Source organism: Patiria miniata, unplaced genomic scaffold, assembly GCF_015706575.1.
Source record: "Patiria miniata isolate m_02_andy unplaced genomic scaffold, ASM1570657v1 HiC_scaffold_19, whole genome shotgun sequence".
Classification (NCBI taxonomy): domain Eukaryota; kingdom Metazoa; phylum Echinodermata; class Asteroidea; order Valvatida; family Asterinidae; genus Patiria; species Patiria miniata.
The window spans coordinates 16,005,278-16,030,882 of NW_024037057.1; the positions used below are offsets into that span (position 1 = coordinate 16,005,278).

General features: G+C 41.3%; 1 protein-coding gene and 1 long non-coding RNA gene across 5 annotated transcripts; one reads left to right on the forward strand and one right to left on the reverse strand.

Annotated features, from left to right (window-relative positions):
* Nucleotides 1-810: 810 nt before the first annotated feature.
* LOC119725914 lies at nucleotides 811-8,041 on the reverse strand. Its single transcript, XR_005270756.1, has 2 exons — nucleotides 7,636-8,041; nucleotides 811-2,910 (listed from the first exon to the last, which is right to left on the reverse strand). It is a non-coding gene; the product is annotated as an uncharacterized LOC119725914 (long non-coding RNA).
* A 64-nt stretch (nucleotides 8,042-8,105) lies between these two features.
* LOC119725913 (ubiquitin-conjugating enzyme E2 T-like) lies at nucleotides 8,106-25,357 on the forward strand. 4 transcript variants are annotated; one of them, XM_038197527.1, is made up of 7 exons: nucleotides 8,106-8,210; nucleotides 15,907-16,020; nucleotides 16,794-16,863; nucleotides 19,011-19,116; nucleotides 20,870-20,968; nucleotides 21,973-22,056; nucleotides 24,453-25,357. In XM_038197527.1, the coding sequence occupies exons 2-7, from the start codon at nucleotides 15,990-15,992 to the stop codon at nucleotides 24,687-24,689; spliced, it is 627 nt and encodes a 208-aa protein (XP_038053455.1). In that variant the 5' UTR covers nucleotides 8,106-8,210; nucleotides 15,907-15,989; the 3' UTR covers nucleotides 24,690-25,357. The 4 variants fall into 4 exon arrangements, with proteins under 4 accessions (XP_038053455.1, XP_038053454.1, XP_038053456.1 ...); XM_038197526.1 differs by having other exon boundaries at nucleotides 15,907-16,016; XM_038197528.1 differs by lacking the exon at nucleotides 8,106-8,210 and adding an exon at nucleotides 13,206-13,330 and having other exon boundaries at nucleotides 15,907-16,016.
* The last annotated feature ends 248 nt before the right edge of the window (nucleotides 25,358-25,605 follow it).

Consider the following 25,605-nt stretch of genomic DNA (forward strand, 5'->3'; position numbering starts at 1 on the left):
TTCTGCCGTCACTGAACTGGACATTTGTTATGTTTTTTTAGTAGAAAATCAATATTTTAAGATTGAAAATTGGGGTGGGTGGGTGGGTGGGTCTAAACAATTTTGAAAAAAAAATTAAAAAATTGAAACTTAAAAACATCGAAAATTTTGAATGGCCCCTTACTTGTGGCCCGAATTTTGATTTGAATTTTGGTTTACTAGATTTTGCACTGGCAACCATTGGTGTCTAATAAACTCCTTCATTGTCGACTTCCAGGCCAAAAGTCTGTAATTCAATATCTTAAAATTTCGAACTCAAAGTCTCAATCCCAGAATTATAACAGATTCACCCAAAAACCTATTCCATAAAAAGCACATTAGTGTTAGCCATTATATTGGCAAAAGCAATGAAAATGGCTGTTGCTTGTACCGAGTAAACAGTCGTTGGTTGATCAAAAGAAAGCTTGGTTTTGCTTTGTTTTCTTTACGCAAGATATTGCAATTTGTATTATAAGCTTTGTAAAATGTGTCAGGAAAAGGTTTTTCTTTTCCACTTTTTTTGTATGGAATATAACATTGGAAAAAGGTCCATTGAAAAATTTCACACGTTTTGCCACCCGCTAGAAAATTTGGTATTTGCAACAATGATATGTCCGATTCATATCAGTAGTGTATACATTTTATCAAGACATTGGCAGAAATCTCGTACATGTATGAACCTATTGCAACAAAAAAGTCAGAGAAGTTAACAAGGGCAGACCCCCTAGTGAAACCCCAATTATGGATGTTAAGTCTTAAACCACCACATAACAAGGCATTGAAATACTGATATGACACTTTCATTGACGGTTTCTTTAATAAAACAGTTGACAAGGCAGTTCATTTCAAAATGCATATATTTTGTTATCGCCAGGTCAAGATATTTTTTAATACATTAATGATGAAATTACAATAGTTATCAATGCAAATATATTTTCAATGTGGTCAACCATTTCATGATTGACAAAATCTCTTGCGTACGTATAGGCGTGATGGCTAATCTGGTCAATGTGGATGATTTTTCCTGAGTCGCACAACTATTTTTTCCTGAAGTAATATCTAGCAATGTTTTTTTTTTTAGAAACTAAAGTTAGCTTCTTCAAACTCTTGCAACACAACCAGTTCATACTTCATGCGAATGCGATGCAAATTTGACGTCACAAAGCATTTGCTGCTCAATTCAGTTTAGTTGAAATGTGTTCAACTTTTGCGAATTTGCAGCGCAAAAACTTGCCCTGACGTCACAAGTTGGCGTTCGCAATGAGTATAAACCGGCCTTCAGACAAATCTTTGTTTTGTGATGCACAATATTGTAAAGAATCATCTCCAAGAGAACCTAAATTGACAAAACAAGTGTAACTTTCACAAAACAAATGCCATCATTGATTAATACACTCAAGGTTATTCACTACACAATACTCTCCGACACCACAAAACACCTGTTTAAAACTGTAGTGTGTACAGCTCCATCAATCTGCATGTAAGCGTATTGCAGTGTGGCATATCCTAGCTACATGTACTCTCAATATCAGTGTCCAGTAATGGTATACCATGTATGTAGTTGCATACCACAAAACACTACAAATAATAACTTGTGTCAAGGCCCTTGACATGAAGTTAAAGTGTAGCAGCATTTTTTTGTGTCTTGGAACAATGTGATGTTTTTGGAGTGTATTTTTGTCAGACAAAATTAGGTTTAGTGATATTTTAAACTTAAAACTTAAATAAACTTAATTTTAAACTATACTGTCCATGCTCTTCAACAAATGTACAAATTTTGACGTTCGAATGTTTCATGTAAATTAATTATTGTTTTGCTATTCTGGGCATCTGCAACCCTTGGAAAAAGGATTTTCTTTTTGGTTGCTTTTGGGTATTATTAAACAAATCAGGTCTGGAAACGGTCCCAACATCATCAATACTAAAAGGGGGCGGGAGCCAGTCTACCTTGCAAAATTTGTAGAGTACTTATTCCATAACTAAACAATTGGTCTGATTTCTTCAGTCGATGTCTCATGCAAAACGGAATCACTTTTGTATTGCTACAAAAAACAGCAATTTAAAATCAAAATCTAGTTTTCTTCGGAGTGAAACTTGAAATACCATACACTAAGATACATGTTCATGTAGTTGAAGTTTATTTATCCACATCACATGCTAAATCCTCCACCCTTGGTTTTTTTCTTCTGTTCATTGTAATATTGTGCAATGCTGTACGACTGTTTTGCAATGGAATTTGTAATTCAAATCGACTTCACACAAGTACTGATGTATTGAAATCAATGAGTTACAGTTGTCAATCAAATACACAAAACTTGTCAAAATTCTGCCAACATCCTAACTGACCCAAATTGTAAAGAAAATAAAATATGACAAAATCATTTTGGCAAATAAAGTATGAGCTTAAGACATTTAATTTTGATTTACGTTGTTATGTTACAGAGTATTGCAAAAGTACCATCCTTACTGGTTAGTTTATTGGGATGTAAAATGCTGTGCTTTATCGATGCAGTGTCAATTTAATGTGAAGGCAGCCAGAGAATCTGAAGGTCAGTTCATTATGTACTTCATCTTAATGTGCAACAGTTTCAGTTCACACAGCGAAAGAAGTGACTTGACCAATTCATCTCTTGCAGACACCAAATATGAACAGACCTCCACATTGCAGACACAGTCAGATGTCTGTAAGCATTACATCAGATCAAAGTGTTCAATGACTTGTTGTTTTACCATACATGTACTGTGTATAAAAGCATTTTTTTGATTTGGAAAACTTAAAATGAGCAAACTGAAAATGAGTTATTGGAGACGCAAACTTGAAAGCGTTGGATCCTGGCAATGTGGAATGTTGACACTCACTTCATCCCCTGAGCTGATTTAGGCCACAACACTCTGTGAAAAAAAGGAAAACCAAGGAAATCCTTATAATTTAATACCTTTTGGTTCTATGTATTGAATAAGATGAATGAAACCTTTTACAAGCCACACTTGTGTGTAACGTGGCATACATGTATCCAATGAATGATGGATGGAGAGTAGGTTGTAACGTGTCCTTACCTCCCTAACCTTTCCAGAGCCTCCAACTCTAGCAAAAGCTAGACGGCAAGGAGATAACTTACTGCTACAATTAGCAACTCAACATGGAGTTTCATAAGTCAGCTCATACGTTGTACATTTCAGCTCTACAGCGCGTTCCCAAATACCCGCACTTTTTTTTTGTGAGGCTCTAGCGTCGGCGCGGAAACACGTACTGCCATAATTGATATCATTTTAAACCTGCGAATCTGAACTTTATCCCTGGTGAGTAACAAAAATAATAGAAAACACAAAGTAAAAGGCAACGAGATCATCACATCATGAACATGAACCATTTCCACAAAAATGTGCATGATTCATTTTCCTTGAAATCGGTTGAGTATGTTTTTGACATGTCTTTATTTGAACACAAATCATTTCAAAACCCTTTTTAAAATCAAACCAATACTTAGCATGAATAAAGTTAAGATTCAAAGCTTTAAAATGATATAAAAATGATGGCGGTACATGTTTCCACGGCGACGCTAGAGCCTCGTAAACGAAACAAAATGTTGCGGGTATTTTGGGATGCACTGCATATAGGCACTATTTTAGCAATTACCATGACAACTATTTCCATGATTTCTGAAGCCTTTCCACACTAGAGACTCTCGACCCTAGTTGAACTCAACCCGGGCGCACCCAGTGCCGCCCTGGGTTGAGATTTATTAGTTTACCCCATGTTCAACCCTGTGTCGTTTCACACTTTTTCCATGCAAACCAAACTTATTTTACTCGGTTACTACATGTACTTCTGTTTTGAACCCTGGTGAAAGTTTCAACCTGGGTTGCAAATCTCCACCCTTGTCTGGAGCAGGGTTGAGTTCAACCAGGAGTGAAATCATTCTCAATGTTGACACAGGTTTGGGGCAGGGTTAACATTTTCAAGTGTGAAACATCACGTTTTCAACCCTGCGTCAACCACTAGATTTGTCTACTGTGAAAGCTCTTATGGGACTAATTAATGACCCCTCGGCTGTGCTATTTAAGAAGTGTCAACAATCAATGCAACAAAGTGTACAGTAAACAAGTAACACCTGCACTCTTTTAAGCTTAAAAAAAAAAGTAATGTAACATCCAATAGGCACCAAAAGTATTTAAGTTAGATGAAGTATACTTTTGAACTTCATAGAATATCTTGTTCCTTTATTGTGAGATGGTAGACAGTGCCTTGTACAACATTTCTTATTCCCATGCACAAAACCACTTGATCTTCACTTCTGGTGTTACCAGAAGTGCAATAAAACTTGAATATTTGGATTATGGAAGTGTTTACTAAGGAATGCCAAACACAAAAAATTACGGCATAATGACGTCATCACCTGAAAGGGCGCCATCTAGCGACACATTGAAAAGAGTTTGACTTTTTAAATTTAAAAATCATTTGTCAACTTGACCAAATTGCCCCTAGACATTCTTTGGAGGACGGGAAATGAATTTGCACCATTTCAGAATCGTGATGTCATCGGACCAGAAGTGACTGTTGATGTTGACCATGGACGCCATTTGATGGCATCTGTGTGGTTTTCACAACTGAGCCCTAATTGCCGATAAACTGTAGATTTCACTTTCCATCCCAATTGAATTGTAAGTAAACTTTGGTACAGGTCTCAATCTGAATCATCGATCTCTACTTGTAAATCTTGTATCTCAGGTGGCATATTTAGTAATTCTGTGGTCGTTTTGAGGGCAAGCTCTGATTTTTTTGTTGGCAAATGGTTCTGATCCTGGTTGAGTTGGTAAAAATTCACTCAAGAAATGGTTGGGTTTTTAGTTATCCCCAAAGCGATGGCGGTCATTACACTTGGACCCTACTATCGCCAGACCATATGTCCAGATGTTAAAAAAAGGCCATTTGTAGGGTCCAAGTTAAGTTATCCCACGAGCGCGAGTGGAACACGCAAGTGGTATGTGGGACACAGACGCACTACATTTTCCATGTTCCAAGAGCGCAGCGCGATAACGAATTTATCTTCAAGCAAACTTGACGCACAGTGAAGTTAGAATTAGCACACTTTACGCGACTTTTTAGCGGTATAGTGCATGCAGCTGAATTGGCACACTTTACGCGACCTTTTTAGCGGTATAGCGCATGCAGCTGGAATGCTACTCACATCTTGGAATTGCGCAGTACGCAGGGTGCGATATGGACCGTGTGATACAGTATATCACACTGATGTTGCCATGGATCAACCAATCAGGATTGAGTTTACAAGTTTGCTTGAAGATAAAGTATTTTGTTGGCCTAGCTTGAAATTTCCAGCTTCCTAGGCTCATGACATGGGGAAATTTGCCAGGAAAGCTGAAACTACTCACCATACTTAGAATGCGGATCAGGTGATGGTCACGTTTTTTTTGGCGGATATTTTCCATTTCTGTTAAAATTACAAGCAAAAACTCGCCTATCACAGCATATAGTATAATCCTTTATACAGCAAGGATCCTCTCTAAATGACAACACGATCAAGCTGAAACCCCCCCCCCAAAGTTTTTTTTTAGTGCGACTCCCGGAGTGCAGAAAATCTGTTTTTGTAACGTAATCTGATTTGTGTAAGAAATTATAAGATGGTATAGCCCTGCGCCAGGTTATATTTTTTGTATACGTTAGCAGGCAAAACCGCCCAGTGGTTGACAAATAGTCACTGCCCGAACATGGCGTTTTGGTCTAGTCTGGCAACTTGCTGGCTAAAGATAGTATAGCGCCGTGTAGCGGCGTGGCACTGTGTACCATCTTACACAAATCGGATGACGCGAGGAAAAAGATTTTGTGCACTCCAGGTGTTGTACTTTATCTGGTTCAGCTGGATTGTATTGTCATTTTGAGAGGATCCTTTGCTGCATAAAGGATTATACTTTATAGGCTGTGATATGTGAGTTAACTTGCTTGTCATTTTACAGGAAATGGAAAATAAAAGGCGACAAACGTGACCATCACCTGATGCGCTTTCTAATTATTGTAAGTATTTCCGGATAACAGTCAACTCGACCGAACCAACTTGACCATTTACAAACTCGACCGTCGTACCAACTCTACTGTTGAACCAACTCGTCCGTTGACCAACTCGACTTCACTTTCGAGTCAACTCTACTGTTTGCCAACTCAACCGTTGTATGTACAACATCGACATAAACCTTGGGTTGCGTGATTTGATTTTTGGTGTGCATACTACTCTTTCATATAGCACGAGTTCGTCCCGGCTCTTCGGCATGGTTTTGCATCATTTGATTTCGCATCAAATCTTTTCCATCTACCGGTACATGTATTAAGCACTTGTCTTTTCATTTTCCTTTTCTCTAACAAACAAATTAGTAAATAATTAGATACAAGTCTGGCATGCTGAAACAGCGATTACGCATACGTATGTCCCGGCCATGTTGCCGCGTTGTGCGAAGCGGGATTGGAACTGTATGATGCCCGTGTGTCACGGCGGGCCGTCTGACTTTGTCTGGTCGCGATCATGTGGCCAGGACACGGCTGTGACCTCGTGCGGTGAACCGGAAAAGAAAACCATAACTTTTTTTGGTAATAAGAGATAGAAATCTGATTCAAAAATCAAATCGATGTTTTAATAGGATTCCAATGATTGTTTGGTTTTGAGAACTTACTTTATGAAAAATAAACATAATTTGACACTTAAAATTACTGAATGTTTCACTGCATGGATTTTGCCAATTAAATATATTGTTATATAGTGGTGTTCCCTTACGTGGCGCACTTCCGACGTTTACCCCGACTTTCCTCATGTAGTGTTGCCAAACTTCAAATTCATGCAGTGAAATACTGGTACTTTTATCTTATTAATGCTTGCTATTTAACCTCTGTGAACAATTTCGGTGTCATGAAATTTAATCTGAATTTCAAAAACGGTGGCGTCCGGAAATTGGGCACAAAATCGGCTAAGTGTTCCCTAACGTGGCGCACTTGAATAAATCTCGGAAATTTCCAAATTAACATTTAAGAATATGTAGATAACTTTTGATAAACCATTATTATCTCTACTTACAGTTACAGACCGAACTAGAAGTTTGTCAGAAAATGATTTTATTTGGGGGGGGGGGGGGGGGGGCATTTTCAAAGGGTTTGCTGCGCACTTCAAAATAAAATCGGGAAATCACGCCGAAATTAATTTTTCTTCTAGCTTTGTAATGGGTAGATAAACTCGCGACTTATGAACGGGAATGTTTAGAACTTGATGAAATTTCAGCTTAAACTTTTGCTCTAGCTAGGCGCTATAAAATTCAAAGTGCGCCACATTAGGGGCCGTGCCACGTTAGGGTACATCAACAATATTTGCATAACGCAAGCTCGTATAAAACTGATGTAACATTTATTTATTAGTTGGACAACGGTAGAGTTGCCTTTCCAGTTGAACGCACAACAGTCGAGTTGGACAATGGACGAGTTGGCAAACGGTCGAGTTGACCCGACACCTTATTTCAAGCTTTACTGGCGAACCTCCCCATGTCATGAGCCCAGAATTCAGAAAGCTGGAAATTTCAAGCTAGTCAATCTATAGTACTATAGTGCGCCTTGGCCCCTACCTGTTTTTCACAAAGAACTCCCATATTCTTTATTCCTTGCTGTTTTGTTTCTTCATCTTCTCCTTCTGTTTCGTCTCTGCATTTGTGATCTGTTGTTCTACCTTCCTGGCATCTTTAGTTCCATGCTGTTTGTTTTCGTTGGACAGTTGCTTATCCACTGCTTCACGTTTCGTCCGCCCTTTTCCGCCCGCGCCTCCACCCCGCATTGGAGGGTCATAATTGTAATGTTCGTATTCATCAGCTTGTTCTGACATACTGAATAGAAAGTCACTTTGAGGACTAACCTATTTTCAGTTACATTTAAGGGGCAGCAGTTTCTTGTATTACTTCAGGAGCTGAAATCCGGATATTTGCCACGTGTTCACCTTCGCGAGCAAAACAGCTGTTTCAACAACAATCTTGCGTGCTACGTACGGTGCTAGTCTTGACCCAAGACGTCAGTCAATATGGCTGCAGCAGCTAATCGTAGTGCGCCCTCCTTCGACTGGTTAATTCTTCTGTCCAATTTTGTGCGCGGGTCGTCCGGTCGCCGACGCGTGCTGCGCTTCAACTTCAAGTTCAAGCCAGGAAGGAAGGTATAATGACGCACATAAGAGTTTCTGCTGAATTGTTGGACAACTAATGAATATATAGATACCTTTCACATTACATTTCTTTGCAGTGATGTATCAACTTATTTATCAATGATCTCCCATTCCCAAGCTCACCTGGTTTGTTTTGCACAAGCCACAACCTCGTTCCCATGGGTGCATACCTGCAAATAAACTCCCATAGATACTAGTGCTAAATGCCCATACTTCAAAATTATTTTAAAAATACTCAAAACTCTCACAGGTATTCAAGCTGCACAGAAAAATGATGATCAATGTGTCATCTTTCATTTTCTTTTCGATTTTTGGTGGGTTGACAATTGACTTATCGAGATATTTTCACGCAAAGAAGACGACCCCTATTTCCCCCAAAGCGGAAAAGTAGCCATCTTGAAAAACGATCCCTCCACAACATGGCAAAATAGCGCCACTTTCGAGCCCAATAGCATCCAAAATGCTCAGAATTGGAAGCCCCAAGTCCGGACCAGAGGTTCATTACCATATCTCTTCAATTTCCCAATTTTACGGCGCTCAGAACTCTCTAATAGAATATTTTGAGGGTATAACTTTTATTCATGAGCTTGGCGGATCGATTTACCGGTGTGCACCCCCATGGGACAAGATCTTGCTGCGCCATGTCGTTTTCCATCATGCCTTGCGCGATCTCAACCCTGGAATTGTGTAATTTAAATGTGTCAAAATATGGCACATTATAATTAGGCTGCATTATAATTAGGCTGCATCTTTAAAATGTTTTAAGTTGTGATTTTGTAGAATCAATCCTTTCAAACATAAGGTTTGGACGTTGCGTTATTTAGCAAAGATTTGTATTAAATGTACGGAGTAATTGCAGAATACCCCGCCACGCGAAAATTACCCCCTAAAAATAAATGGCTACGCAGTCGGAAAATGTTGCAGAAATGTCCAAAGTACATGTAGATGTCGGGAAGTGGATACGCGGATACAATATACGGGGTGGATTTGAGCGCTGGAGGGTCTAAAGAGGGCGCTCTTTCCCTGTATTAAGAAATGCAGCCAGCAGGGACAACGTGAATTGAATGGGGAGCAGGGGTTAAATAAATCTAAGTCCAAAGTAGGTGCCAGGAAGTGGATACGCGGATACGGGGATACGGGGTGGACTTTATTTTTAGCGGATGAAAACATTTTTGAGAACGAAGCATCCATATTCATGAAAATAACGAAGGCAGAGACAACGTGAGTTGAATGGGGAGCAGGGGAAAAACGTCCAAGTCCAAAGTAGGTGCCGGGAAGTGGATACGCGGATACGGGGATACGGAGTGGCACACGCGTGTGGTTTTGGTTGAGCATCCAAGCGTGACTCCGTATCCGCGTATCCGGATACGAGGTGGGATAGGTGAGTGGCGGGGTATTCTGCAATTGTGCCAAATGTACGTACCGCTTTCATCCCTTTACAACCGAAGATACAGGGGTCTTTTTAGCGAAAAGTGAGGCTGCCATAATCCATATCATACAGGCATCGCGAGTTTTTAATAACAAAAAAATTTTGTACGTGACTTGACATGCAAAAGCACGTGAGCGCATTATTGGCGCGCCCGGCATGCAATCTTCGAAATGCGCACGCAGTACGCTCTAAATAGCCAGTCAGCATCATTTACGTGTACATCACGGCCAGGGGTTAGTGAAGGAACGCGCACGCGCCCCTGGAGTCGAGGCTGCACAAGCCAAGTTAAGAATAACATCGCACCCGTTCAGAAGTCACATGGACATGATGGAAGTTGGGAATGTATAATGACGCACCATGCCAAACGCTGAAAACTACGGTGGCCATAACATGCCACCTTTATTAAAGTAGCCATTTTGATAAATACAAAGTCCTTCGTGAATAAAACAAGAAATTTCTGTGTAGTTTATAAATTATGAAAATGTATGTGTCAATTTGTAGAAAGTAGACAAAAGCCTTATTAAGTTAAATAATCTCTGAAAAGTTAGCCTTGTTCAATGCGGTCTCTCGGCTTTTTGTCGAAGGGAGATAATCGGGCCCTGCACCCACAATCAACCCGGCTACGTGCGTGTACCACCGACCCTTGTCCGTACGAACGGTTCGGTACTAACACAACCAGCAAGCACACACACGTGAGTACGGACTGTACGCATGGTGTAATAAGGCAGTAAATGTAGGCCTACTATGTTCTGCGTGTGGGTGTAAATACGTACGTGTGGGGGATATACGCGCCGCGTGGCCTGTCGAACGACCGCCTTGTTGGGTCTGCAACTTCCGGGTTTAATGTCTTTCTTTACTTTTTCGTCCAGTTTTGGACGAAAATGGGCGGGCTTCAGGATATGCGGGTATGCCGTGATGATTATGTAGGTTCGTCTTGGACCAATCACATGAAACAACCTTCCCAATAGTATGATTAATTCATTTTTAAGCTGACCAATCGTAAGCTTCACAAGAATCATGTGACGTCGCGCAGCATGCATAATGCATTAGTCATCATGGCGTCTTCCATGTCTTTTTAGCGAGAGCGAAATGTTCGTCACTTTTTCAACAATTTGACATTGATTCGAGTTTTTCGGCTCGTGTAATGAATCCATTTGAGTGGGCAACGATCGTCTAATGACAGCATTGGAGCAACTATAGAATGCAGGGCCACGCCGGAGCAAGGTTTTTTAATTTGCTTGGAGGCGTGGATGGATAGGAGTAATAGATATGCAAACCTGCAAAAAGTGCTAAGTACAGCGAATGCACCTGTCTTCTAAGCTTCTCATGAAGGATCGGACGGGAGGGCGTGCTTGTAAATGTGTTGGGGCACGGTACGGATCGGAGTCGCGGAGTGGCGGAGGCGCGGAGTCAGGGAGTCGCGGAGATGCGGGGCACTGAAGTGGCGGAGGCGAGGAGTCGCGGAGACTCGCGCCGATAGAGGGCGAAATTCTCGGCGGAATTTTTTTGAGAACGAAGCATCCGTATCCATTTTAAATGGGCTCGCAAATTAGGAAGGGAGGAGGGCGACGGGGCACTGTCTGGAGTGGCGGAGGCGCGGAGTCGGGGAGTCGCAGAGTCGCGGAGACGCGGGGCACTGGAGTGGCGGAGGCGCGGAGTCGCGGAGACGCGCGCCGATAGAGGGCGCAATTCTCGGAGATATCGACTGCGGCTCCACGACTCCACGATCGATTTTCGGAGGTACTAGAAGGTCGACTGCGGCTCCACGCCTCCACGCAGCCGTACGGAGGCGCGGATGTAGAGTAAACTGGCCCTGCATTCTATAGTTGTACCATTACCTGCAGAATTCGTTGGAGCCTTCAATACTGCTTCGGACAGACCGGGACTGAACGACTTTCACCCACAGCAACGGGCCGCCATTGCAGCGTTTCTTCGCAGATGCGACGTGTTTGTTAGCCTATCGCGGGCTGACCAATGAGAATTCAGTATACGCGGGGGTGGTACCTCATTACCGTAATAGGTTTTGCTGGGTCAACTCAAAACCATCAAGGCGTTGGGTTACGCGGACTAGCTCATGCGTGCATGGCTGTTGTACGAGTACGTGTGTGTACGTGCGTACGTACAAGCATAGCCTTGCTGTATGGTACAAGTTACTTTCTCACTAGCAGCGTACGGGCATCGATATGTGCACGCAATTATGCCTTGCCAAGTTGATTAGGGATTTTCTTATCGGCGATTTTTTTTTATCGGCGAATCGATAAGCCCAACGCCTTGGGGTTACGCGGACTAGCTCATGCATGTACTGTGTGTGCATGGCTGTTGTACGAGTACGTGTGTGTACGTGCGTACGTAGAAGCATAGCCTTGCTGTATGGTACAAGTTACTTTCTCACTAGCAGCGTACGGGCATCGATATGTGCACGCAATTATGCCTTGCCAAGTTGATTAGGGATTTTCTTATCGGCAATTTTTTTTTATCGGCGAATCGATAAGCCCAACGCCTTGGTCAAGGCTACTGAAAAGTCAAATATTTTATCACCCATATCACACGGCCAAAGGCCACTTGATTGTGCGGCCCTACTGCGGATAGCCCCACTAGTGTGGCCGTGATATTGCTGCGCTGTATCTCTGGATACAGCGCAGCAATATCACGGCCACACTAGTGGGGCTATACAGAGGAAAGTGTGGAACTGGAAGAACCAGCCCCTCACACAATGGCTCCATGGGGTAACTAAGTCCACTGCAAGGCATTAATAAAATAATGCTTCTGCCCACATCGGGCGTAGAAGTGTCGTAGCCGGCCCATCAGGCTGGGCTCGAACCCACAACCTGCAGAAGGACCGGCAGACCACGCGTGCAAGTTGGCACTCCACTCTTGATGACACTCTTGATGAAGAATATTGTATTATTGTAGAGTGCTGGAGGGGTACTAGCATTCATACATTATTCATTCATTCATATCATTCAGGCGTGGAGAGTCACTTGAGTCAACGTGGAGAGTCACTCAAGTCAACGTCGGTAAAATTCACTGAAGAATATCACACCAACTTTGACCTTATGACTCGCATGGAGTGGATGTGGAGATGACCTTAGCAAATTGCCTTAGATGTCCATGAAGTGCTTGGATGCACTATCCTTGAATGCAAGTAGTGTTCTAGAGTTGACGACGTTGGCTGGCAACTTGCTCCATTCTGTAATGGTTTTCGAGAAGAAAGAGTTCTTCCTTGGTTGCATGTCATTTGTAGAATTTGTGTTGGTGCCCCCTGGTATTTCTTGTGTTTAAGGTGAGGTGCTCTCTTCGTGAGATGGCAACCAGCTCATGTTTGATTTTGTAGAGCATTGATAGTCCTTGTATCTTTCTACGTTCTTTCAGGTCTCTCCACTTGAGGTGGTCCAGGATTCCAGTGACTGTTCCCTCCTGCCTACTGTAATTCTTTGTGCAGAATCTTGCTGCCTGTCTTTGGACTCTGTCCAGTGTTTTTGGCATTACACTCGGTGTGGGTCCCACGCAGTTACAGCATATGCCAGGTGCGGACGCACTAAAGATGGGTATGTCGTGGATTTCATATCTTCTGGGCAGCTCCACATATTCCTCCTGATGACTCCGAGGACTTTCCGGGCTTTGGCTGCAGCAAGCTGTGTTTTGGAGCTCCACGCCTAAGTAAGGACTGGAGTCTTTCGATGTGAGTTGCTCTCCACAGAAGGTGTAGGATCTCTTTGGAGGATTCCGGTTAGCAAATGTGATGGTACAGCACTTGGATGGATTAAAGTTCATGAACCATTTATTCTGCCATATGATTTCAGCAACTTGAGATCATTTTGGAGAGTTGAGGTGTCCTTGTTTATGATATTTGTTGGTAAACTACATGTAGGCAATCGTCAGCGAATAGTCTCACTTGTGAAGTCAGCTTGTTCGGCAGGTCATTGATGTAAGTCAGGAACAGTAGTGGTCCGAGCACAGTTCCTTGCAGAACTCCTGATGTGACAAGTGCTGGAGAAGATGACTCCCCGTCGATGACAACTCGCTGATGGCATTCTGGCAGAAAGCCTGAGATCCATTAGTGTAAAGGACCCCTGATTCCTAGGTGATGAAGTTTGTGCATGGGACGTTTGTGAGGAACCTTGTCGAATGCCTTCGTGAAGTCCAGCATGGCAACGTCAACAGTCTTTTTGTCTACCAGAGCAGATGCTAAATCATTGATGGTGAGGTTTAGCAGGGTCTCTGTTAAACGCGAGATCTGAAGCCATGTTGGTTGTCTGACAAGATTTCATTTTGCTCAAAGAATTTCATTGTGTGATTGTGTATGATGTGCTTGAGAATGTTGCATATATGACGACATGTTAAGGACACTGGACAGTAGTTGGCAGGATCAGCATGGTCTCCCTTCTTGAAAATTGGTGCGCTGTTTCCCTCTTTCCAATCTTCAGGCACTTCACCGTTGTCAACAGAAGTCTGGAACATGTCACAAAGTATTGGAGCAAGGTCTTTTGCAGCCATTTTCAAGAACCAGGGTGGAATCCCATCTGGACCTGTGGCTTTAGATGCATCGATGTCATTCAGCAGCTTTTTAACTCCCGCAGTATTGACATTCAGGTGTGGTATTCCCTAAGGCAGGGTGCCGGGCAGGTGTGGAAGTGGGCTGTCGCCCTCTTTGGTGAATACACTTTGGAACTGTTGATTGAGAATTTCCGACTGTCACTAACAGTCTTCTTGTCCTTTTTCAGGTCACCGACGCCAATGTTTTCTTGTCTTAGGTTCTTTATGTAAGACCAGAATGCCTTAGGCTTCTCTTTGATGGTAAACCCCAGGAATTCATTTACAAACAAAGCAAGGCACTTAACCATTATTGCTTCGTCCTTCGGATGGGACGTAAAGCCGGAGATCGTGTGTTGTGTAATGCAATATGCACGTAAAAGAACCCAGTAACGCTTATCGCCAAGAGAAGGGGTTTGCCCCGATGTTTCTGGCCTCCTGGTAATACTCCCCTTTGGAGTCCTTAAGAGAAGCGTCAACCAAGAACCAACGTAAACAAAACTTCAGTAATTCCCTTAGCCTTAGTCAAGGCGTTCGTCATTAGGCCCATTTCGTCCGTACGCGGTAACGATCGGCAGTGTGGACGGTAATTCTGTCCCCCAGTAAAACTGTCTGGGGGACAGAATAACCTAGGTAAAAGTGTCCTCCCCGGCCCATTAATTCTGTCCCCCTCCAGGTTATTCTGTCCCCTCCAGGTTTGTTTGTGCCCCTCGTTTTGCAACGCAAAAGGCCAGTTCTCTATATATTGTTTTTATGAATTCACTCTACAAGGTATACATTTTGGACTTTTAGTCTGCCCTTCACGAAGATGGAAATATTTAACTTGGTCTCTTTCTTAGTGAACACAATCAAGCTCAGCATTTCTGTGCAACTCATTTTTGTACTCAGCCATATAGACATGGAGGGAGAACACTCTCCGTGTTCTCATAAGCCTGATGTGCTAGGCCCAAACGTAACTGATATTTAAGGAGATCATATAGTGTGCTCTCCATTGAAGATATATTCTGCAACAAACCAGTTACATGTATCGGTATTTGTGTTTGCATGTGTGTGTGTGTATGAGTATGTAAACACCGGCAATCGTGGACGTAGGACAAAAGAATGTGGGCGCAAACAATACGTCCACGATTGACCGAACGTCCACGATCTCAAATCGTGTACAAAACCAATGAAAGCTGTCGCTAAAAAGTTAGAGTACAAACAAAGGAAAGAGGATTAGGGACAATGGGGCGTCCACGATTGCCGGCATTTACACACGTGTGTGTGTTCCTGCATGGCATTACGCCTGAGGACAGACAACAAAAGGAGCACAAAGGGGCCATTGATCCTCGAAGGAAGGTGCCTATTGTCCTCGAACGCAGGTTTGTGTGCTTAGTCTATGGGAGAGTGTTATATTACAGGGACAAAGGAAAACACAAAGCCAATCCTCGGAAGCATAGCAAAAAACGACTGGGTGTGTGTGTGTGTGTTTTACTGTATCTTCCTTGTCCAGATGACTTTTATTTGATAACAACTCCACACAAGAGAGACATTACTATACAAACAAGTTATACACATGAACGTGCATTGTATGGATCAAACCCTGTTGTGCTGGCACACTATCTTCGACCACGTTGACCTATAGATGTACACTTACATACATATCTGCATTGTTTGCATCCATTTCCAAGCAGAAGTAAGTACTACTAATGTGGCTGTGTATTTGTTATTGTCTTGTACATGTAGGATGCGTCGGTCATTGAGAATAAGTAAGGAACTGAGTCAGCTGGAGCGAGAACCACCTCCTGGTGTTTCCTGCTGGATGAAGAATGAAAGCACAAACCAGCTGCAAGCACGTAGGTACCGGTAGTGTGCAGTGTTGTAGGACTCAAATCCAAGACTTGGACTCGAGTCACATTTTTCTTGACTCGGACTCGTCTTGAGTAACATTGTAAAATGACTCGGACTCGACCATGATGACTCCGACTCCAGCTTGGTGACTCGTGACTTGAGTCACATATTTTCATCAAAAGGAAAAAACATAACGTTATGCATACATTGTGCGACGAACGTAGCATTCTTTTGTACACCATAGACAAAACACGGCGCCGATATCAACGATTTTTTGTTCTATCATTTTACTCCATGTTTGGAAAATCATATCAGTACATGCAGCTCTCAAGCCAGTGGAACATGGGGTGCATACACGTACTGCGTGCATGTGGCGCGTATCACAGGGGCTCACGACTGCTTTTAAACATTGCTGAGCTGTGTTTAAAACCACCCATATGACAAGCTCTTGACCAATAGGAATAGGTAAACTGTCACAGGTATTTATGAATAAGGGAATTATTGTGTGATGGAGCAATTAATAACTATTTAGTTTAAAACCATTTAAGGGTAGTCTCTGATAATGACCTTATATATTTAAACTTATCGGCAACCAGAATCAAATAGAAAACGATGCAGGGAGCTTTGTTGACTGTTGTGAAGACATAGACATTTTTAACACCCATGTGCCACTCTAGTATTAAAAAATGCCATGTCCCATATTTTAACAGTCACTTGAATACATATAATGTAGTATGCAATTTAAGTTAATTAACATTTAGTTCAAATTTTCTATTTGACAGAGATAATTGGTGATGAGAAGACGCCTTATTCAGATGGGGTATTTGACTTGGAAATCCAGGTACCTGAGAGGTAACTAATGATCATGTTCCAGTCTGAGTTCTGCATATGTACATGGTATGGATTGCATTTGAATGATTAATCAGGTGGGGGTACAACAGGAAATCTGAGTAACCTTGGTAGCCAATACTCAAAATGGTGTTTGCTGGATATTTTGAGCCAATAAATTGGCTCCAATGTCACAGTATGTTGTTTTGATTCAGCCTACATTGTAAATAAATCAAACAGTTGTTGCTAGGAGGCTGAAGCACACACATGACATCTGACCGTGTGATTAGGTTGTGCTGTACAGCATGGCACTGGACGTGATCGTCTTGGTCCAGTACTAGTGTTGTACATGTCGTAGCATTGCAGGTCCAGGCTAAATCTCTATGTGCCACAAAAAAGTAGACCTTTCCTCCTCATCTTAAGTTGAACAAACTTTGACTTTGTTGTCAGTTAAGACTGCTCCAGTAAGCGCAACTTAATTGTGAGAATTGCTGTGGTTCTGGACATTGCTGAAGCATGTCTGATATAATAGCGATCATGCTTCATGTTTATGTATTGAGGTTGCTTGGGGCAGCAGCATCATGCACAGTAGGATCAGGGTCCTGGCAGGACATTGGTCAGTAACAGTGTGGTACACGCACTAGGCTGGCACTGTGATCGGTAACAGCTCACACAGAGGAAAGAATCGTGCAGTTGTTTGGGAAAAAGTCATAATTTTTGTTTTGTTATGAAACAAAAAATCTAATAAAAATGTAAGGTTGCTGCTCGTTTAGTACTTCTTTAGTACATTAGAATATAGTAAATTATATTTGGAATGTACAGAGAACGCACAATATAACCTATAGTACCTACAGGTACAGTACATGTTGAATGCATTACATCTGTGTGTCTATGTGTGTGCATGTTTATGGTGTAAACCGAGGACACACACATGCAATATCATCTATGAATTGAGGACAGGAACTAAATCGAGGACGACTTCGATTAAAAAACGCGTATAAAACGAATGAGAGCTGTTGCAAAAAAGTTGTTGTATAAACAAAGGAAAAGGGAAGAGGAACAATAGAAAATCCTCGATTTACACCAGTAACAAACCTGCTTATATGAGCATGTAAACTCCGGCAATCATGGACCTAGGGCAAAAGGGTTAGGGCACAAACACTACGTCCACGATTGACCGATAGTCCACGATTGAAATTCGTGTACAAAACCATGAGAGCTGTTGCTAGTACAAACAAAGGAATGAGGATTAGGGACAATAGGGGGTCCGCGATTGCCAGTGTTTACAAAGATGCCTTCGTTCATGGTGTAAATCGAGGACACACACGTGCAACATCATCGGTGAATCGAGGTCAGAAACCGAATTGAGGACTTCTCGGTTGGAAAACGTGTACAAACCAATGAGAAATGTACAAACAAAGGAAAAGGGAAGAGGAACAAAAGAAATCCTTGATTTACTCCATAAACAAACGTGCGTGCGTGTGAGCTTGTCTTACATACGCAGTGTGGACTTCCGAACAAAAGACGTCCACATAATGTAGGTAGCAGCGACGAAGTGTGGACTTGCCCACGTCCACACAGTGTTTCCCCATTTCTGGAAAACAGGTTTAGAGGCATTTTTGGGTTAGGTTTATCTGTAGCAGAATGAAGAGAAACACTAAAGGGAATCATTGAAAAAAAATTGGGTTGTAAGAGTTTTCACAGTTTGAGAAAAATGAGTTTTTCCACTGGTGTTCCTTAACTACACGAAAAGAAAGGAAAGTCCACACTAGGTGTGTGAAACAAGTCTGGGTGTGTCTGTGTGTGTATTAAGTCACGCAGAGAGTTTGGCCTGTATTACATGTTTGTTGCTGCAGCATAAGAGACTCATACCGGTACTTGTGATGTCATTCTTTTACAAAAATTTGCTGCAAGCATTGAGGACTTTTAGGCAAATTACAGCCGGAGCCCTAAAAACAGGACCTGAAAAATAGCTCTCAAAAGTAATTATAAAAACTCTTCTCATCACAGGAATAGCTAATTTTGTTAAAAATATCTCAAGCAACATATATCTGCAAAATGACGCAGATACATGTATCTTCCAGCAATCAACATCATCTTTACGACTTCAAATTGAAGTGTTGCTTGAGCATATACTGAAGGAATACTGGTGCTGTTTTTGTTGTTTACAGATATCCTATGGAGCCTCCCAAGGTTCAATTTCTGACTCCTATATATCATCCAAATATTGACTCAGTTGGTAGAATCTGTCTGGACCTACTCAAGATGCCACCTTCGGTAAGTTGTCAGATATATATAACTATTTATCTTCAAGCAAGCTTGAATCCTTGATTCTGATTGGTCGATCCACGGCAACAACAGTGTGATATTATACCTAATAACACGGTCGATATCGCACTCTGTGTATCACGCTATTCCAAGATGCATGCACCGTTCCTTCTGCATGCACATATAATTAATGGGTTAACCACTGAAAAGTTTGTGTACCGCGTGTACACAAACATGTTGCCGTGTTCCATCTTTACTGTGCATCAAGTTTGCTTGAAGATAAATTGGTTATCCCACTCGCACTCGTGGAACATGGAAAATGTAGTGTATCTTGCGTCCCACATACCATGAGGCTGAAATATACGGGACACAGAAGCATTACATTATTACGTGTTCTACTTGTGTTCACTAATAAAACATTGTAGCCATTTCCCTGCCTCAGCTTTGTCTGTGGTTTCAGCTTCATCTGTAGCTAGGATCATCAGGAAGCCTTAATGGCCAGGAAAAATGGACATGTACTGTAATAGGACTAAGCAGAACAAGGATGAGGCTGAGTTATGGGCCTCGAAATCGGAACTAGAGACAAAGATTGGAGAATCCCCCATAGTGAACATAGAGCGCATCATAGGACAGACTTGTTATCAAGTCATCACAAGTCAGCAGTAAGGTCACAATTAGAACACGTATGGTGACAATAGAACGTCTTTTTCCGCATTCACTCATAGCTTGTCTCTTGGGTTGAGACTGTAATGGACCTGTGATTGTCATTCATGTGCAATCTAGTGTATGTGATTTAATTATTGTACAAAAAGATAAAGGCTATGTCTTGCTGCAGATAGTCATTCTTAAGTCAGGTTTGCACCAGAATTGGAGTTAAGTTTACTCTGACAATGAACAAAAAGCCATTAGGCAAAATCTTACCAGCGTTTGCATTGGAATTTTGACCCAGGAAAATGTTAACAAAATTGTGGTTTAAGATACCGATTGATACATGTTTTTTTTAATCCTCGTTCGTCTTAATCATTCTATGTGCCCCTCGGGTGTTAAAAACATCATATCCCACATCACAGCAGTCAACTGTTGTTTTGTTACGAGTGCGAATAAGTCAAACAAATAAATGGTTGTAACCTACTGTGTGAGAAATAAATGACACCACTGCGATGTAACCATGATAAGTGAAAGGTTTGATGTCCCGCTGGCAGTTAATTGAACGCAGTGCGTTATCACTGATCTCCACGTCAAAATGGATATAAGTGTGTTCCACACAAACCTGGCCTGATGTAGTGATAGAACGGTGCCCACTTTTTCCATCAATTATGTATCTGTTGGAAAATTAAAACAACGTTCTGATTGTTGAATACAGTCAGCTACGAAGCACTGTCCCATTTTCCAGTCTTATTTATTCTTAGTGTCTGAGGAATCTCAATTAGAAAATTTTCAACTAAGTGGCCTGTGCAAAATATAGGATAAAATGGTAGACAAGACATTGTGTGGAATGGTTGCTATAGGAGACGACCCTGCATGACGTCACACTTCTGGCGTATAAGAATAGCCGCCATTAAATACAGGCATTGTGACCAAGAGGAAAGTTTCCTTACCTAATACCAAAAAGATAAAGAAACATTTCCATGAATAGGGTTTTAGAGACTTTAATATTCAACCGATCTGGATCAGTGAAATTACAGCACCATGAAATAGCACTCTTCCAATATTCATCACTTGGTACGTATGCATTTCTGGTTAATTGTTATTTTTCTTTTAGGGTAATTGGAAGCCTAGTCTGAGCATTGGTACATTACTGACGTCCATCAAACTCTTGATGTCTCAGCCCAATCCTGATGACCCACTCATGGCGGATATTGTAAGTCTCAGTACAAACATAATTGTGACCTGCCATTCTATTACAGAAAATACCTCACCTCCGATGCCTACAAGTGCACTTCCAATTCTGCTGACAATAACAAAAGAACATAGCATCACCAGGCATGCCCACACACTGCATGTCCCAGAATCCCATTGATAATTCGCACTTTTTTCCAGTGCGATTGCCTATGTACACGCGAATTCGTTGGCTGTCTTAAAGCTACAGTCCATCATTTGTAATTTGTGCATTTTGTTCGTTTGAAGCAACAAAAGAGTTCAAAATCTAATGAAGGATACTGAGCAACTAACCTGATGAAGTTTCAGCTAAGCTTCAGCTGTACATTCCGAGAAAAACAGCAATCTAAGATCTCAATTTCAAATCATAAGATCTCAATTTCAAATCAAAAGCTACTGAATCATGTTTTGAATTGTTTTGAATTGCAGCTATACGCGACGTCGCGCACTGATCCGACGAATTATAACAACCGCGCGCGCGTGTGCGTCGTTCCAATACTTGTGCGCGCTGCGCTGAATAACAAAACGAACTACTAATTTAAATTTTCCTACGGTGCTTCTTAAGAATCACCGTTGGAAATGCCTTCTTTTGTTGATTACTTCAAAATGAAAGCTTCCCAGAAAGAATAATTTCACAGGGAGTTTAGTTCCCTTACTATCTTTCAACCAAGTTTGTTTTTCAACAATAATTACGCCAGTTACTTTTCGGCTGGCTGCAAATGATGGACTATAGCTTTAAGCATTGCACATTACAGCACATTATCAGACTCTATTTCCGACAGTTCCGCAGAGACAATGTCAGAGTCTACTAAAACTAAGAAAAGGACATTTAGGTAGATCAAATGTAGATCTTGTGGAGGATCTCCATCCCTTTTGGAGTTTGACGTTCATACATCATGCTCCAGATGCCATCTCTGATCGTGGAAAAACTCGTGTGGAATCTGTTCTGACTGGTTTGACATGCTTTATTTCTTTTTGTGGCTTTAGTCTACAGAATTCCTGACCAATCGTGTCGTGTTTGAACAGAAGGCCAGAGAGCACACTCATAAACATGCTGTGCAGAAGACTACAGTAAGTCTTAAACCATAACTTCCTGAGTCTTTGTAATAAGATCCATTCTGCATTGTTCCATTGATCTGAAACATCGTTCTTACTTGTACTTTACTTCTTAGGGGCCTAATTAATTCATGGCATACAGCAAGTCAATATATTGGCAGCAAAAGGAGCCCACTAGAGTCGATGAGCCAATTCTTTGGCTCAAAAAACATTGCCAATTTGAAGGCAGTTGATGTTGTATTCATCAGTCTGTACCTTCCTTCATTCATCAAATTCTCCAAAAGTCATGTGGGTGATTTGGAAGGATCTGGAAAGTTAGTTTGAAGTATTTTTTCCCTTTTGTGCAGAAGCAGGTGAAACATACAAACATAGTTATCTTCAAGTACACTTGAATTCTTGATCCTGATTGGCCGATCCATGGCAACAAGCGGTGCTACATATAACCATGTAGCACGGCCAGGGTCCATACCGCACTCCATGTATTGCACTAATCTAAGATGTGCGCACCATTGAGCATAACACGCACGTGTAATAAGATAACCACAGAAAAGTTTGTGTACTGCGTGCGCCTTCCATTTTTACTGTGTGTCAAGTTTGCTTGGAGATAAATTCGGCCTTGTTGTATGTGGGACGCAGACGTACTACATTATTCTGTGTTCCCTTGTGGGGTAACTAATATCATGTATACACATCACAGTTAATTGCAATCTTACTTAAATAAAAGCTGGTACATACGTGCTTTTTCAAAAGTTCAGAATTTCTTTTCTGAACGACTTTTATAGGAATATATGATGTCATGTAGCAAATAAATTTCCATGTTTGCATTTGCAGGCCTTTTTACAGGTTTAAAAAGTGGTTTTGACAGCATGTTCCAGTTCAGAAAGTTTTGAGCAAAATGCTTTAAATATTCTTATCTAGTGACATATCCATGTAACACATGTTAATTTTGGCCGGGTTGGTATTCGCCCGATCCTAGCTATGCGATGATCGAAGAGCACAGATCCCAAGTTTCATCAGAATCTCTGCTAATTTTGTGTCTTTTCCTCTCAGAGGATTGCAAAACAGTGTTTCCAAGTTTTGATCGCACTGTATACGATGTATACACATAATGTGCATGTACACGTCTTCATCCACATAAGGTACAGTTAGTCTGGACATGCATGCCGGTATATGTACGTATATACTTGAAATGTGTGGTGTTGATTACTATTCATAAACTGCACCGTCGCAAAAGTGCGTGTGTAGGTCCCGCTGGCTTCAAAACTGAATTAGGAGCACAATTTGTTACTTATTGTGGGCAGATTTTTTTTTTTCCGTTTGATGTCTCATTGCAAAGCTCATAACTAGTGTAATGCTAGAAAATTATCAATTCAATTTGAAAATCTATTTTTCAAGGTGCCACACCCAAAAAGCACGTATATACCAACTTTAAATGTTTAGGAGTAGCTACTTTTTCACAGTCTGATACTTCATCTGTTTTCTGTTTTAGGCCAAGTTTTTTTGTTTGATGTCTCATTATTTGTTAGTAATTTAATAAATGAGTATGAATTTTCTGTTGGAACAGATAAGGCCAAAAAAATCTTTGATAAGGTCTTTGGTTTCTGGTATGGAGCTTGCCCCAAAAGTGGTGCGGCGATGTGGCTTTTTTTCCCATTACTTTTTTTTCCTTCAAATGTCTGCTGATGTTGCAGATGACGCTTCAATCCCCTTAAAACTTTCAAAAATATCCTTCAGGTTGGAGCTTGAGGTGACCTCAGTAAGGCCATAAGGCTTGAAAATTCCGCACCCACTGACGATCTCGACCCACACGAACATTCTTCGGGGAATTTGGATAGTCAAGACAAAAATCAGAGAAAACGGTAACGCCAGACCATACAGCGACATTGACATCGTGCATGTGCTGCCAGGCTGGTCATTACATATTGCTTTAATTCCAAAGCGTTTACAGGTGGCCAGATACACGACCATCACTCCCTCAGTCTGGCTTCCAGACCCACAATTACAAAACTACAACACCGTCTGCAAAAGGTGCCCAACTAACTTTAATGCAAAATGTATGGGAGTCCAGAGAAGTCACATAAAGCTTATACTTGATCGTAACCCCATCTAAAACCATGTAAAATTGTGCAGCAGCAGGATTCCAGTCAAACCAGTGAGTCTGGCGGTTTTGAGACGTCATCTTACATTGAAAAAAAAACCTTTTTAGCTTTGCCAAAGCACATGGCTACGGTAAAAAATAAATGTACACGCAGACCAGAAACCAGAGACTGTTTTTTTTTGGCCTAAAGACACACCTTAAAAAAAAATTATCATTGGGTTCCGCAAATCCAAAGTGAAACTCTACATGTATGTAATTTTTAGTTTTTTTATTTAACTGATTGCTGTTTTTGTTTATTTGATTTGATTTGTAGGCTGTTACGTCTCCAAAACAAGTCAAAGACCAATCGGATTCAAATGATAGTGACCAATCAGAGTCATCCTCTGATGAAAGTGACCAATCAGGTTCATCTTCAGATGAAAGTCATTCCCCTGCAGACCAGCTTGCCATCCAGGAAGGAATCCCTGTCAGTCAAGCGGGGAAACGACTGTCTGTGGAAGACTTGAATGCACAACCACATGCCAAAAAACACAAGGCCCACCAACAATAAGAAACTTGAAACAACGATCAGCTCTCTTCTGCATTGAACCTGCAGTGCATCTCCGAGGTCATAAACGACACATTGGTGTACATGTATATGGCAAGTGGCTCATAGTGTTTGTCAAGGCTGGTGGGTGATATTCAAATTTGAATGTGACGCAATCTGACAGGAAACATTTGCAGCCAAATCAACCAATTGTGAGATTTGTTCAATAAGTGCAAGTTTTTGCAGAGGTTATACATGTATAAACTATTTTACAAAGTTGCACTAACTGAACTTGAATATTCAAGTTCGTGGAATGACACCATGCAAATTATGGACACTATCATTTGATGCATTTTTCCACAACCACATCTAGCATTACAGATTCAAAGGGCACCCTCATAAGATTCTGAGAGAGCACAGTACACTTAACTTTATGCAACAAATGACTTGCCGCTGTGCCAAAATTAATCCAAGCACTGACGCATGGTAGAATAACCACAGTGCAATGTCAACAATAACTCGCAGTCCAATGCAACCACAACAAAAGTCATGCATCTTGTCATTCATTGATTTGTGCTTTTTATAACAGCATGACATTGTTTTACAACAAAGTTACATATGTATGAATTGTCCTTAAGAATCAGAAGTGTTACTTGTAGACATACCAGAATATTGAAGGTCTTGAACTTGAAGTATTAAGTGTTTGGACCATTTGTATAAAAATGTGTGTATTTACAAAACCTTGCATGTTGTATAAAAATGTGTGTATTTACAAAACCTTGCATGTTCTACAGTAAACTCCGGCTAAGACGGCACTCTCGGGACCAGAGAATTTGTGACAACTTACGCGAATGTCGGCTTCTGCTGCAAGTCGTCATTTTGCCGACTTACACAAATACACAATTTGAATCACGGAGCGAAAAAAATAGATTGAATTAAT

Excerpts from the sequence above, each read along its gene's own strand:
- LOC119725913 (XM_038197525.1), top strand. The coding sequence starts at position 14,108 with ATGTCACAAAGTATTGGAGCAAGGTCTTTTGCAGCCATTTTCAAGAAC. Across the intron at positions 16,864-19,010 it reads GAAATCCAGGTACCTGAGAG|ATATCCTATGGAGCCTCCCA; the intron begins GTAACTAATGAT and ends TGTTGTTTACAG. Across the intron at positions 22,057-24,452 it reads ATGCTGTGCAGAAGACTACA|GCTGTTACGTCTCCAAAACA; the intron begins GTAAGTCTTAAA and ends TTTGATTTGTAG.